The 15,586-nt window shown below is 49.4% G+C and overlaps 1 protein-coding gene across 1 annotated transcript in view; it reads right to left on the bottom strand.

The window, feature by feature from the left end:
• Nucleotides 1-577: 577 nt before the first annotated feature.
• LOC125288985 (zinc finger protein GLI4-like) overlaps nt 578-15,586 on the bottom strand; it is a 98,417-nt gene continuing 83,408 nt past the window's right edge. The window contains 10 exon segments of the mRNA XM_048235698.1: nt 578-3,673; nt 3,675-3,905; nt 3,907-3,996; nt 3,998-4,200; nt 4,852-4,976; nt 4,978-5,216; nt 7,506-7,784; nt 8,920-9,084; nt 9,439-9,588; nt 13,578-13,718. Coding sequence (XP_048091655.1) covers nt 1,772-3,673; nt 3,675-3,905; nt 3,907-3,996; nt 3,998-4,200; nt 4,852-4,976; nt 4,978-5,216; nt 7,506-7,784; nt 8,920-9,084; nt 9,439-9,588; nt 13,578-13,718 — 3,525 coding nt within the window. The 3' untranslated portion in view covers nt 578-1,771.

Below are 15,586 nucleotides of genomic sequence, written 5' to 3' on the forward strand. Positions count from 1 at the left end.
GGCAGGTATCGTATCAAAGTCATAATTTTGGTATCGTGACAACACTATCGCCATCACTGTATATAAACTATACAGTGTGATCAGTATACATTGAGTTGTCTGCTAATACAGATTAATGGAGAGAGAGAGAGAGGGAGATTCTCTATGTAAACCTTATGTTTAAATGTTCTGCTTTGGCAATGCAAATATATTTGTCATGATAATAAAGCTCACTTGAATTTAATTGAATTGAGAGAGACAGACAGAAAAATGTCTTAGAGTATACACTAAAAGTGGTCTACAAAGAGAGAGAGGGGGGTGTATACATGAAGTAAAACTTTGAGTTTATTTATTCACTTTTTAATTCTATTATTTTACTGATTTATTTATTTTACTTTTCCAGCGGAACTTTTTCTTACAGATGCTTCTGTCATGTTGGTAAATTAAACTGGGGACCAGTTAAATTAACTGCACCATGTGCAGGAAGTACTACTGGCATTTTTCTTTCTCTCTTCCTGTTCCCCTGAGAGGTGCATGAATGATCATGAAAGCAAACCAAACAGACTCAGAGAGGGAAGAAAAAGACACCACGCTGCAGTTCAGTACAAAAACAGCCATATTGTATTTTATAAAAATGTACAAAAGATATATACATTTCCCACCACATGGAGGGTCATAACAAGTATACAAAAAGACGGCTTCTTAACTTAGACGACAGCATCAAGTCCTTTGGAGTCAAAGTCCCAGTACTCTTGAAGAGAAAGTAGCCTACTGTTTGAGCTATGTGGCCCCTCATTTTTAGTTTCAGTTTGCATATTCCATCTTGGTCAGCGCTGAGATTCCAGTTCCAGAACACAGTGCCCCTATAGCGCAGCATTGTTTGTAAGACAAATCTTAAAGTACCAGACAATCAGACGAATGTCCTTGTAAGTCAGTGGCAGCAATCATAATGTCATTTGACCCCTAAACCTTAAACTGGTTGGATCTGCTCACTGGCTTACTGCTAAAGTAGGGGATTGTAGTGTCATGGCTGAGGATCTGGTCTCAATAACACTCAATGGAATCATGACTGTCAAAACCAGGTCATTAACAGAATTTACAGATGATTTCTATTTAACTATGATGTAGTAAAAAAAAATGTAAAGAAAAATCATATACATTGAATATTTTTCCCTGGTTGAAACACTTTTTAGCATGTGAATTAGAGTCTTTCATATGCACATGCGTATGCGTTAGCATAGCAAGGCACTTCGTAAACTGACGTCTCATCACTGCATCCGGACGGCAGCGCAGGAAAGGGTGGCTCGCCAATTACTCTACATCCACCCTTGTTCATATATTCATACGTATACACATCTAAGGCAAAATATGGCTTTCAATGGAAGGAGACTACTATTTCAAATTCCTAACTGATACTATACAGATCAGATATGTTTGCCATAAAAACAAAACAAAAAATAAAAATAAAATAGGATTGGTCAGTCTTTTGATCGTTTCCTCTTTTTAGCGTCCTGTTCAGTTTTCTGCTGCTGTAGGTGGCAAGGGTCCATATTCGACAAGGAAGCTTGTCAGGTGGTTTGTCAGTTACATCTGTCGTTGAATGAATGTGGTCTCAATAGTTCAGTAACAAGTAATGTTGCGGGGGTCATGGGGAGGCATCAAGACCGGTCAGTGCACGGAGGCCATAGTTCAGAAGTAATAAATGTCAGACGGCCACTGTTTGTCACTCCACCTCCTGTGTGTGTGTGTGTGTGTGTGTGTGTGTGTGTGTGTGAGTGATTACACGAGGCTCTTAAGACATCATGTTGAGGAACTTGCTCTCCTCTGCCAGAGCAGACAGCATGGAGCTCATGTCTCCGATGGCCATGTTACCGACTCCGGCTGGGACCGAGGGCAGCGTGACAGAGTTGCGGGGCGTGGTGAGGCGAGAGGAATTCTGGGATAGGTTCTGGAGGATGCTGGGGCTGATGGTGCCAGACATGAGGCTAGAGTGGTCGCCGTCGTCCAGCATGGTGTCAAAATCAATCTGCGGCTGCTCCAAGCCATGGGTGGAGTCCACTGTACTCGACACCTGATTGGTCCCCGGGGACGCCATGGTAACCAACGAGTCGTCCGGGTTGTCCCTTGTGCAGGAGGACGTCTGCAGGTTCAAGTTGTCGGGCTCAAACATGTGGATCTGCCCAGTGTAGAACATGGCGTTGTCGTTGGCGTCTGTCGTGTTGTGGGTGATCATGCCAGGTTTTTTCGGGCTTGCCTCGGAGGAGCTGTAAGCGGGACTGAAGGTCGACTGAGGGAAGCCAGGTTGCTGCATTGTGCTTGGCCCCGAAAGCCTCTGGCTGGAGGTTTTGGGTTCTGTGGGCGGCCTTGGCTGGACGACCCCCTGATTTCCGTGCAGAAGAGGAAGCTGGGACGCTGGCGTGCCCGCGTAACTCTTCTGGTTGGAGTTCATCTGGGAGTAATTTTCCTGATTAGGCTCGAAAGTGACATGGCTCTGACTGGGCGCGAGCTGAGTCCTCAACCTGTTATTCTGCACGTCTGAGGACTGCTGGCTCAGCCTCTTACCGCCACCGCCGACGCCCGTGCCCAGCAGATCTGCCCCACTTCCTGCCACGCTGCCGCAGGGCGGGTACTGGGTCTGCATGGCGTTTCCGTTCACGTCAGCCGACACCAGGCCCTGGTTGTAGCTGTGCTGGAGCCGGACCTGCTCATTGTGGTTGATCCCCTGCTGCTGCTGTTGCTGCTGCCTCTGTGCCTGGACACAGTTGATCCTCTGGGAGAGGAAGTCCGCGCCGCCCCTTTGTGCGCTGAAGCCCTGGTTGTTGTGGTGGTGGTGGTGGGCCAGGTTCTGGCTCATTGGTCGGACCTGCTGGTTGGGGCTCAGGTTCTGGCAGGGGCCCAGCTGGTGTTTGTGCTGGACGCTGCTGGCGGTGGCACTGCCGGCGACGGGGAGGTTCTGCCGCTCCCTGGCGAAGCTCTGCTTGGGTTGGCCGGGAGAACCGTCTGTCGGCCCTGAGCCAGAGCTGACCTCGTTCCACTGCACCGGCAGGTTGGTCCTGACCGAGCCAGGCGAGGGCGGATGCCCACGCCCCTGCCCCTGCCCCTGCCCCTGCCCGTGCTGCTGGGTGCCAGGGCTCATATGGCACAGTGGGGGCTGCCTGGCAGGGCTCGTGTTCATGTTGGCGTCCACCATGGCCATCCGTCTCTGGTAGAAACACGGCTGCTGCTGCTGCTGCTGTTGAGCGTGCTGTTTCAGGGGAAGCTGGTTTCCGTGGAAATCCTGCGTCGGAGGGGCGAAGCCGTTCATCGGGGCAGTCTGGGTCGCCTCCGGCTGAGACGTGATGTACTGCATCACGTCGTCCGGCAGCACGAGCTCGTCCTCGCCACCGTGTTGCCCGCAGGCTAGCGTCTCCATGGCGACGTTCTCGGAGATGCTGGGGGGCCGTGGCGCGTAGGGTGCGCCGCACTGGAGGTTACCGTTGCCGTCGGAATGCATGTACCCCTGCAAGTGCAGCTGCTGCCGCTCGGATAACCCCATTGGCTGCTGGGTGCTCACGTGACTCAAGCTGTTGAAACGCTGCGGCAATGTCAGAGGCTCCATCCCCGGCCGCCTCACTGGGTCGCTGGCCCTCCGCGGCAGTCGCCCTGGCGCCTCGTGCGGCAACATGCTCGTGTTAGCGAGTCGCTTATCGCAAAGAAGCAGCCTGGCGCCGCTGGCGCTGGACCGTGGGGGGTATTCTGGCGATCATCGCCAGCCGGCCCCTTAAATCAGCACGCTGTTCTTGAGGCCTGCGCGCTTCCATGTTGGGCAGCGGGGTCGGGGGGGCTCCGCCAGTGGCGGCGGCGTACTTGGCCTTGAGGCGGTAGTGCTGCGCGGGCGTCAGGCTCAGGAACACCGGCGCCCCCTGGCTGGCCTCGCTGGAGCGGCGCCGACAGGTCGGCCGAGATGGGGTCGTACGAGTCGGCCGAGCTGATGTTGTTCGGCGCCACACCCCAAACGCTGTCGAAGTTAAGATACCGCTGGAGCCGGGCTGGAGTAGCACTGGGAGAAGCCGGACGAGCGGCGACTAAGGGTGTACGCCGAGCTCAGTGTGCTGCTGGTGCTGTCGCGCCGCTCACTCAGGCGGCTCAGGACCGTCACCTCGCCGGGGCAAAGGTCACTCAGACGGGGGCCCATGATCTGGCTGGGGGGGACACTGCTGCCGGACGTTTCCAGGATGGAACCTGAGTGGCAGATGAGAACATGTCAGTCATCAGGAGAAATCATAGAAAGTCATAGATAAATCATCAATAAATCATCAATAAATCATCAATAAATCATTGATAAATCATCTTGTCCAACCCACTGACTTTGTATTTGTATTCGTATTTGAGCTTGGATGTAACATATAAGAACAACATACATCAGTTCTGTGTGACTCAGTCCTATGATTTGGACCATATGATTTGAATTGATTGATTTAGGCAAGGATCACATCAGCCAGCGGCAAGCGGCAGCGGCAAACATAACGCAACGCTCAGACCATAATAAGTTTTGTCTCGTTCCTAAGCAACACAAGCGGTCAATTGAATATGCTCGCGTTGCGCTTTGAAAGTTGAACCAAGTTCAACGCTCAGCTTGCTCAACGCTAGCGTTACGCCAGCGTTGCCACCGTTCCGCTGCCGAACCATAGAGAACAATAGGAAACCTGCCGCTTGCCGCTGGCTAATGTGATCCCCGCCTTAAACTCTTGAAGGCTTAGTCCTCATTTACAATGATGTTGAGTACAAAGACCATACAAAAACAGTGCATTTGTGCAGAAATGCTAAAAACAACATTTGCTGGTCGTGTGTATAATTTGGGTGTTGATTATGGTCTGTGGCGTTGGTACTCACCGCTGGTTGGCAGGGGCGGCAGCTTGGTGTTGATGCCCGGGGGCGGCATGCTGGCCCAGGAGCAGGAGTCCCTCACCGTCTTCAGCTTCTCCCTCTTCAGGTGGTCCAGTTTGGAGTGTGTTGCAGGCGTTTTTGCGGAGGTGGAGGCCGACCGACATGGTTCCCGCGGAGACAACGGCGGCGGTGGAGTTGGCGGCAGTGGACCCGAGCCCCAGCCCGGTGGGCTCGTCGAGGGCGCTTAGGTCACCCATGCTGCCCCCGCTGGTCATCGCCAGCTCTACTCCACTGTCATGGTTGGTGGCACTGCCAAGTGGCGACGGCTCGCTGCTGCATGATGAGTGACCGCCAGGGCTGGACTGATACATCTACGGAGAGGAGAGGAGAAGAGGAGAGGAGAGGAGAGAAGAGGAGAGGAGGGGAGAAGAGAGGAAGGGGAGAGAGTAGAAGAGAGGAGAGGAGAGGAGAAGAAAGGAGGGGAGAGGAGAAGAGAAGAAAGGAGGGGAGAGGAGAGGGGAGTAGAGGAAGGTTAGGGAGAGGAGGGAAGAGTCATTCATTATAGCCATCATCAGAGCGTATGGAAGTAATCCACTGGTGTCAATTCAGGAGAGTAATTTATTACTTTTTGAATTTATTCTCATGAGAATAAGAATGGAGAAAGAAGGCATACAAGAGGTACACATGACAAAACTAAAATGAAAAAATATTCTATGATCACTGTAAAAATATAAAGTATAACAATATATACAAGGTCAAATATATAAAACAAATGTAAAATATATGATCAAAAGTGATGGCCAGATGAACAATTTCAAACCTAATTCAGAGCTTTTCGGTTTCAGGAGCGACTAACAGTAAATAATGAGAGTTTGGTGTATAGGGACGGCTGCACACTTCATAGCTCTTCGATCTCTCTGTGAATTTAAGACACTGCCGCCTCAAGCTCTTTTAGATGTTTTCTTCACAACACCAGTGCTTTTTATCTTCTGTTAACTGCTCTTTCGTTACACACACACACACACACACACACACACACACCCACACACACACACACACACACCCACACACACACACACACACAGAGACTCTACCACACCGCCTGCGTAGAGTCTGATGTGGAAAGGCTAAAGAGCAGCTTAAGATGCCAATCAAAGCAGCACCTACATGTGTCTTCACCAGTGTGTTTCATTGAGGGCCATACCCTCCTGTGATCACTGTACTAATCCCGCTTAAATGTCTGACAAATTGATATTTCTTGTGGCAAGGCTTCTTTGTAAATAATTCATCAGCCTGGTGGATTTTTTTTTTACAAAGGGGAGAGGGGAGGCTCACCAACACAGCACCCCTCCCCTTCCTTCTGTGATAATCGCTCCCCTCAAAAGTCTGCCGAGACGCAAACACATTCTGGCCCAAAGTGAACTTAAAACACTGGGGTTTGATCACAGTGTGATTGCTGGCAGTATTTGTTAGGGACTCTTTGAGGAGGGGTGGGTGTGTGTGTGTGTGGGGGGCTACGAGGAGGAGGGATGGGGAGGCGACGGTGCCAAAGTCAGAATACTAATCGGGTGGCGGGCGGCCTGCTTTCATCTGTGTGGCACAGACGTCTGTTAGATCATCCCGAGGAGGCGGAATTGAATCGAGAGGGACGGAACGTCTAGGGACCTGGTGGGGGTCCGTGTCTGACAGGGGGGAGGGGCTATACGCCACATTCCGTGTTCAGTTGTGTTCAGCACAGTGTAGAACATGATTATTCTGATATTGCTCTGAGCTGCTCTACAGCACTCCAGCTAGAACTTCATAAACAGGGCGCAGAGTTAAGTTGTCTCGCTCGCTGCCTTGACAGACTGCAATGCTGTCACATTAACTAACATGCAGCTAAACGTACAGCGTGAAATTTGAATGTTACACCCGACAAAAGTACACAAGTGTTTGACATGCTCATGCTCTAGCATGCACAGAAGGGCTCACCTTAGTAATGTCTGTCCATAAGCAAAGGTTAGAAGCAAAAAAGAGCAGATGTGTACAGTACACAGAGAAAAAGAGTTAGACGAGTGGAAGAAAGAGTATGTCAGTCAGTAATATTAACAGTTGAAATCAGAAGTTTACATACCCTGTACATACACATGCTAAAGTTGACTAAAAAGAGGAATAAAAAAATCAATTTCCAAAATTGTATTCCTCTTTTTAGTCAACTTTAGCATGTGTATGTATAAGATATGTAAACTTCTGCTTTTGAACTGTTGTTAGTAGGTGTCAGAGGAGGCAGCCACCAGACCTTTCATGTATAATTGATTGGATTTTTGTAATGGATTATGCATATGCTTTGGAAGCATGTGGGATCATAAACATTCCTGGGCAGAGTACTCCCACTAATGATAGGATAGAAGGTTATTTACTCATCCAAGTAAAGGTTACATTCCAGGATATAGCCAGGTTACTGAGGAAAAGGCAGGATTTTTTGCAAAAGGTAACTCAAAAACCTTTGGCATTTTTAAACCTTTTATCTGAAGGGTTTGGTAGAAAATAGCCAAGAAATAACCCCCACCTCCAAACCACCTCCACAACCCCCACACACACCTCTCTGTAAGCTCCCACCCAGGCGACGCATCGTCCATCTGTTCTAGCCAGGGGTGCAGTGACATGGTGTGATATCTTACCACAGAGTTCTCCGTCTTGATGGACTTGACATGCAGGTAGTCCTCCACTCCTCTGGAGGCGCTGTGACCGCCCTCTGTGTCTCCTCCTCCTCCCCGGCCGCTCAGTTTGGAGCCGGCCTCGTTCTCGCCGTTCTCGGGCTGAGGCGGACGCGGCATGTCGCTCCGCTGCTTCTTGGTCACGTGGGCCTCGGGACCGTGGACCGTCTTCACGTGCTTCCGGAGCGAACTCGGGTCCGTGTAGCGCTTGGTGCAGCCGGGGATCTTGCACACGTACGGTTTCTATGGAGACAAAACACATGGCCTGTCTCAGCAGCTGTGCGTCTTAGCTTTAACTCTTGAACATACTCTGAATTAGTCACACATACGGTGTGTGTGTGTTTGTGTGTTGTGTGTGAACTGTGTGTTCACTGCGTCCGAGCTTTAACTCTCAAACATATGACTCTAAATTAGTCTTTCATTTCCCCCCCATTCGCATGACAATTAGATGTGCTTGTTGTTGCTGGTGGCAGTAGCTGTGGTTGTAAATATGCAATTAAGTGTACACATTATACATGTACGACATGCTGATTTCCCTTGCGGTAATCGGGTGTGATTCATGGCCTAATGTGATATAATGTTATAAAGACGAGTGGATCTATGGAATGGGGGTAGGATCCTGTAGTCCTATCTCTCCATCTCTTTATCTCTCTCTTTTCTCTCTCTCTCTTTCTTCTTCCTCTCTGTTCTCCCTCTTTGATGGATAGTCACAGGCTTGAGATGGTTCCAGTTTTAATTTTGTATTCACGATCTGCAGGTGGTCTCTCTCTCTCTGTGGGGATGCGACTGATTTTCACTAATGCATTGTGGGTAGCCTTGCTCATTAGTTCTGCACCTCATTATTTACTTTCTCTCTCTCGCTCACACACACATACACACGCACACACACACATGGGTTAATGGGATATGGTTGGGCGTCCAGGAACAATCACTCGGCGCGATGAGGAAGAACGGCGACAAATCTAATTCTAGACCAAATTTGTAACCCAATGCCGAAAAATGGCAAATTTACATCACATTACGCAGTTTGTAGTTTCTTAATGCGGTGGGAGGAGAGACCGCTAACCAGCAGCCCCGACCATGAGAGGGGGAAACGCAGTGTAATAACCCCAGACCTCCTGCTGCTGGGGCTGGGGAAACTCTTTAAGGTGCCTAGCGTAGTGCAAAGGCTCTCTGGTGATATCAGATGGATCATCATGGATGCATTCTTCTTCAAGTGCGGTGGGAAAGACTTTGTAGTTTCAAACAGAATTCAGTTCTCTGTGTGTGTGTGTCTTCATCAAAAACAGTGAAAAGTAAAATTATTATACCTTGTTGGAGGGTGTCTGTGGATGTGCGTGTATGTGTGTGTCTGTGTGCCTGTGCCCTATCCCCATACCTCGTTGGAGTGTGTCCGGTTCTGGTGCTTGGCCCGGTCCGAGGCGTTGGAAAAGGCCTTGTTGCAGCCCTCGTGCTCACACACGTACGGCTTCTCCCCGGTGTGTGAGCGCAGGTGGGTCTTGAGGTTCTCCAGGCGCGAGTAGGCTTTAGCGCAGCCCTCAAACTGGACAACACGGACAGGCAGGGGAATGGACAACACACAGAGATGAGACACAGTTGTAAGTCACTAGTGTGTAAGGGAGTGTGTGTGTGTGTGTGTGTGTGTGTGTGTGTGTGTGTGTGTGTGTGTGTATGTTGTGTATGTGTGTGTGTTTGTGTGTGTGTGTGTCTGTCTGTCTGTGTCTATGTCTATGTCTATGTATGTGTGTGTGTGTATAAGTGTGTGTGTCTGTCTATGTATATGTGTGTGTGTGTGTGTGTGTGTGTGTGTGTGTGTATGTGTGTGTGTGTGTGTGTGTGTCTGTCTGTCTGTGTCTATGTGTGTGTGTGTGTGCGTGTGTGTGTGTTGTATACTCACAGTGCACTTGTGTGGTTTCTCCCCGGTGTGGCGTCTCATGTGCACCACCAGCATGTACTGGGCCTTAAAGGGCTTCTGCTCGCGTGAACACTCCTCCCAGCGGCACACAAACTCCTTCTTCTCCCCGTGGATGTGCTCGTTGTTAATGTGCTGCGAACACACACAAAACACATGTAAACACACACACACATACACTCAGTCATTTACTCTGACACACACAAACACACACACACAGACACAATCATTCACTCTCTCCTTCTCTCATACACACATACATACCCCTCAACCACACAAACACACACACTCACACACACAAGAACAGCATGATGTTTATTTCCTCCTGATTGGAGTGTGAGAGGACATGAGCCCCTGAGGTTCCCGGATGTGTGTGTGTGTGTGCTATTTTAGGGGGAGGTGGTTGCGAGGTCTCTGAAGGTGTGTGGGAACTGACCTTTTCTTTGTGTGCAGCGGCTTTGTGTTAAGCCCTAAATTGGTCACACCGCTCCCCTGCATTGCACTTACAGACAATGCAGATGCCAGCGGCGGCAGGCGGGGGGTCAGCCTCTAAAGGCCCGCTCACGGCTCACGGCTGTTAGCAGCTTGTGAAAACACACCAGTTCTGGGCTTTTACGGGGCAAGCCATCTGCAAGGAATGTTCCTCTACAAAGTTGAGGCGCTGCTTTTTGTTAGTTTTGTTCGTTTTTTTTTTTTTCGGGAAGGCTGCCCTGCAATTCTCTTCTTCTTTGATCAGTACATCATGGAGGGAGGAGGAGGTCTGTGATGTCTGGTCTTCATGTGTGTGTGTATTTGTTTGTGTGTGTGTGTGTGTGTGTGTCTATGTGTGTTTTGCTAAATAACATAAAATTACCTACACAGATCTGAGTGTGTTTTAGTTTCACTGGCATGTGTGTGTGTGTTTGTTTGTGTGTGTGTGTCTGTCTGTCTGTGTCTATGTCTATGCTGTATTGTGTGTGTATAAGTGTGTGTGTCTGTCTATGTATATGTGTGTGTGTGTGTGTGTGTGTGTGTGTGTGTATGTGTGTGTGTGTGTGTGTGTGTCTGTCTGTCTGTGTCTATGTGTGTGTGTGTGTGCGTGTGTGTGTGTTGTATACTCACAGTGCACTTGTGTGGTTTCTCCCCGGTGTGGCGTCTCATGTGCACCACCAGCATGTACTGGGCCTTAAAGGGCTTCTGCTCGCGTGAACACTCCTCCCAGCCTGCACACAAACTCCTTCTTCCCCCGTGGATGTGCTTTCAAGTTGTGCCATGTGCAGACACACACACAAAACACATGTAAACACACACACACATACACTCAGTCATTTACTCTGACACACACAAACACACACACACAGACACAATCATTCACTCTCTCCTTCTCTCATACACACACATGTATACCCCCCCCCCCCGTCACACAAACACACACACTCACACACACAAGAACAGCATGATGTTTATTTCCTCCTGATTGGAGTGTGAGAGGACATGAGCCCCTGAGGTTCCCGGATGTGTGTGTGTGTGTGCCATTTTAGGGGAGGTGGTTTGAGGTCTCTGGAAGGTGTGTGGGAACTGACCTTTTCTTTGTGTGAGCTGCTTTGTGTTAAGCCCTAAATTGGTCACACATCTCCCCCCCATTACCCTTACAGACAATGCAGATGCCAATGGCGGTAGAGCGGGGTCAGCCTCTGCTGGCCATCCTTACGGCTCACGGCTGTTAGCAGCTTGTGAAAACACACCAGTTCTGGGCTTTTCACAGACCAAATACATCTGTAGGAATGTTCCTCTACAAAGTTGAGGCATTTTTTTGTTAGTTTTTGTCGTTTTTTTTTTTTTTTGGGAAGGCTGCCCTGCAATTCTCTTCTTCTTTGATCAGTACATCATGGAGGGAGGAGGAGGTCTGTGATGTCTGGTCTTCATGTGTGTGTGTATTTGTTTGTGTGTGTGTGTGTGTGTGTGTCTATGTGTGTTTTGCTAAATAACATAAAATTACCACACAGATCTGAGTGTGTTTTAGTTTCACTGGCATGTGTGTGTGTGTGTTTGTGCCTGAGGTTAGCCTGATAGCACTGTGGCTGACGAGGCCGAGGTCGAGTGTGTTTACAGTTGTGGACTTCAGTGTCAGTGCGCCCATTGTCTCCTCCTGACCCGTGATGTGATTGCCCTGACCAGCATAAACATCCAGATGTGTGTGTGTGTGTGTGTGTGTGTGTGTGTGTGTGTGTGTGTGTGTGTGTGTGTGTGTGTGGGTTTGTGTCTTTTAGGGTGTGTGAGTCATTTAAGGGAAATTCTGTTGGGGCTGCCACTCAATGGCCACAATCTATACCCCTCAACTTTCACTCCCACTTGATTATTCTCCCCATACTCTCTCACTCTCTCTCTCTCTCTCTCTCTCTCTCCTCTCTTTCCTTCTCCACCCCTTTCCCCTGTCTTTCTCTTCTCTTTTTCCTCCTTCCTCTCTCTCTTTCAACAGTTATTCTACTCTTTCCTCTCACTCTCCCCCTCTCTCACACCTCCTCTCTTCTCTTCGCTCTTCTCTTCTCCTCTCTTCTCTCTTCATCCCCTCATATTTCTTCTCTCTGTCTCTGCATCTCTCATTCTCCCTCCCTCCCTCCCTTTCTTTAGCCTTTTCTTTAGCTTCCTATTCTCTCTCTCTCTTTCTCTCTCTTTCTCCACCTTTCCCTCTCTCTGTGCCGTTCTGCTTCAGTGACAGTCAGGAATGCTCCAGGCCTCTAGTTCCTGTGCTGTGGTGTGTGTGTGTGTGTGTGTGTGTTTGAGTTATAAGATGTGCCTGACATCCCTACCGATGTGGTTGAATAAAGATAAAGGTGAAACTAGTCTAGTCTTGCACAAACTCATTTGCATTGTACTTTATTAAACTTCAAAGGATGTGTGACTCAACCCGTTAGTATTTAAGTTGTACTGTACTTCTCTCTGTGTGTGTGTGTGTGTGTGTGTGTGTGAGAGAGAGAACTTCTGGGCAGAACCCGTATACTTGTTTTGGTATGTGTTTTTTAGATTCATAGTTCATGTGCTATTCATCATGTCTTTCTCCTGTTGGTACAAGTAGAGCTTCACAGATTATTTTGTGTGGTGTGTAACTTAAATGGCATATTCCCTGTGCATGTGTGTGTGTGTGTGGGGGTGGTTCGATTCATGTCCATGGTCAAGCCTGCGGAGCCTGGATGAGTCCCTGGGAGACGGTCCATCCGTCATTCCCTAAACCCCTGACCATGGGGCAGGGAGTACTCACGGGCCCAACACAACAGATTTACACCAGACCCTAAAGGTCAGAGGTCAAAGAGCTCTGGCAGGTCAGGGGGTCATGCTGACCTCTTGTTACTGTGAGATGCACAGTCAGGGATTTTACTTTGGCCCTTCCTTGCTTAACTACATCATCAACTCCTGAAAGCCTTGTTAAGTGTGGTATGAAGTAATCTCAAATATACACTGAAGAGGTGTTAAGTTCCTTTGTCCTGTGGGTATGGATTTCCCACAGTGACCAATTAACAGCCGAGCCTTAACGTAACACAACATGACATGGGATACTACTACAACAATAATAACGACAATTCGGACCAATGCATCTGAATGCAGCATATGTTATGTGTCAGCATGACCTGTAAATTCCCTGCCTCCTAAAGTGTATTACCAGGGCTTTTTATCTTTCCAATATTAGCCACATAGTTGTTTTTGTCTATGAATAAGTGTGTATCTTACGCAACTAATGCTCCGAGTTCCCCTCACACTCCAACCTGTGTTTCTGAGACGGGTATTTATCTTTAGCAGACAGAGAGGAGCAGCTGAGTGTCTTGTGACAGAGCTGCATAACCTCCCATAACCCTTTCAGATATGCATATTGGCACCTGTGCTCTCCCTCCAACACACACACACACACACACACCCCAACATGCCCCCCACCTCACACACACACACACACACACACACCGGCTCCTTTAGCCCCACATGGTCACCTGTGTCACCCCGTCCCCCCTAAACACACACACTTACACACACGCAAACACACCCCACTGGCTCATTTAGCCATGTGTCACCTGTGTCAGTCCCACAACCCTACACACACACACAACCCTCCCCCCCACCCCCGCCCCCTCATGCGGCCCCCTGTCCATGCTTACGTGGACCAGCTGTTCCTGGGTGTCGTACTCCTTGGTGCAGCCGTCCCAATGGCAGTTGGTCTCATACACCAGCTCCGGCTCCTGCTTACACTCATCCTTGTCCAGGTCCTCCTTCAGCTCCAGCATCCCACCCAGGTGCTCCTACGGGGACACAGCACGGCTGAGTGAGAGTGTGTATGTGTGTGTGTGTGTGCTGTGTGTGTGTGTGTGGAGTGTGTGTGTGTGTGTATGAGCTTGTGGGTGTGTTTGTGTGTGTGTGTGTGTGTGTGTGTGTGTGTGTGTGTGTGTATGAGCTTGTGGGTGTGTTTGTGTGTGTGTGTGTGTGTGTGTGTGTGTGTGTGTGTGTGTGTGTGTGTGTGTGTGTTTGTGCGCGCGCGTTTGTGTGAGAGAGAGATGGGGTTTGTGTGTGAGTCTATGACAGTGTGTATGTGTGTGAGAGGTTTGTGTGTGTGTGTGTTATTGTCATTGTCAGTGTCAATGTCTCAGCTTCAGTGACTGCGCTGATTTTGATGCATGAGCCGTGAAGGGCCCCCCCACACACTGACGCTGTGTATCAGTGACATGTCCACTGCAGAGGTCATCTGTGTTTCTGCTAAAAGTGCTTATCAGAACAACACGCCAGCACTTTCCATAAACAGAATCCAGTCAGACTGTGTTAAGAATTACACTACCGTATTGCGCAATGGTCCAAAAAAAAAAATCTATGAGTGTGTATATAAGTGTGTGTCTGTTTGACAATATGTACGTTAATCTGTCTGTGTTTGTGTGTTAGTGTATACTTCAGTTTGTGTGTGTGAGTGTATACTATACATTGGTATGTGAGTATATGTGTGTGTGCAGTCCCTAGCAATGCATATGCTGGTGGTGTGTGTGTGTAGTGGTGCCAACACCCCCCAAACCACACACACACACCCCTCTTCCCCAGGCATGCTGACTGCAGCATGTTTGTCTCCATGGCGATGGCGAGCACTGTCTTCATCAATTCTGCTGGCCCCCAGACGACCACGTTTCCCTCACACCCCATGCATCACACACACCCCCCTCTCCCCGCATCACACACACACACACACACACACACACACACACACACACACACTCACACACACTCCCCTCTCCCCGGCCTCCACCGCACCATCCGAGAGAAGACGCAAATTTGTCAAAAAACCCAGAAAGAGCCACAGAGAGGATGGAGAGATAGAAAGAGAACACAGGATGGAGAGAAAGTGAGAGAGAGAATAGGGGATAGAGAGAAAGAGAAAGGGAAGGAAGTGGGGGAGAGAAAAGGGTCTCTCTCTCTCTCTCTCTCTCACTTTCTCTCCGATCACAATAGCGGCTGGCCAATATTTCATGAAAATGAAGTGCAGTGGCACAGTTTACTGTGGCCAGGGGTGGCTCAGCGGCAGTGGAGTGGTGAACGGGGACGAGGCAAATGGATCTGAGGCTCTTATCACGCCTAGTTTTTTCTCCCCTCACACACCGCTACTGCCACCGCAAGGCGGTGAAACGGGTCAGGGGACCGGAGAGCTCCCACGTAGCCCCGTGTCATGCCATTGATCAGGACAAGAGTGTTTTTACAGAGCATGAGAGAAAGAGAGGGAGAGGAGAGGAGAGGAGAGGAGAGGAGAGGAGAGGAGAGGAGGAGAGGAGAGGGAGAAAGAGAGAAGAGGAGAGGGAGAAGAGGAGAGGAGAGAGAGAAGAAGAGAGGAGAGGGAGAAGAGGAGAGACAGAAAAGAGAGAGGAGAGAGAAGAGGAGAAGGAGAGAGAGAGAGAAGAGGAGAGAGAGAAAAGAGAGAGAAGAGGAGGAGGGTGGTACCAGGACAGCTGAGAGAAAGGATGCCCTTTTCCCCGTCAGCTTTGACTGTAAAATGGCTGATTTGCCCCCTGTCGAAAGTGTGAATTGTTCAGGAAGACAGATGACCCAGCCACACTCCGGGCAGAGCTGGCTCAAGTATGGAGAGTCATGTAGAACAGCTATATGGGGCAGGCTTACCCGGCAACCAGGCTGACAA

The sequence above is a fragment of the Alosa alosa genome, chromosome 23, assembly GCF_017589495.1.
Source record: "Alosa alosa isolate M-15738 ecotype Scorff River chromosome 23, AALO_Geno_1.1, whole genome shotgun sequence".
Taxonomy (NCBI): domain Eukaryota; kingdom Metazoa; phylum Chordata; class Actinopteri; order Clupeiformes; family Clupeidae; genus Alosa; species Alosa alosa.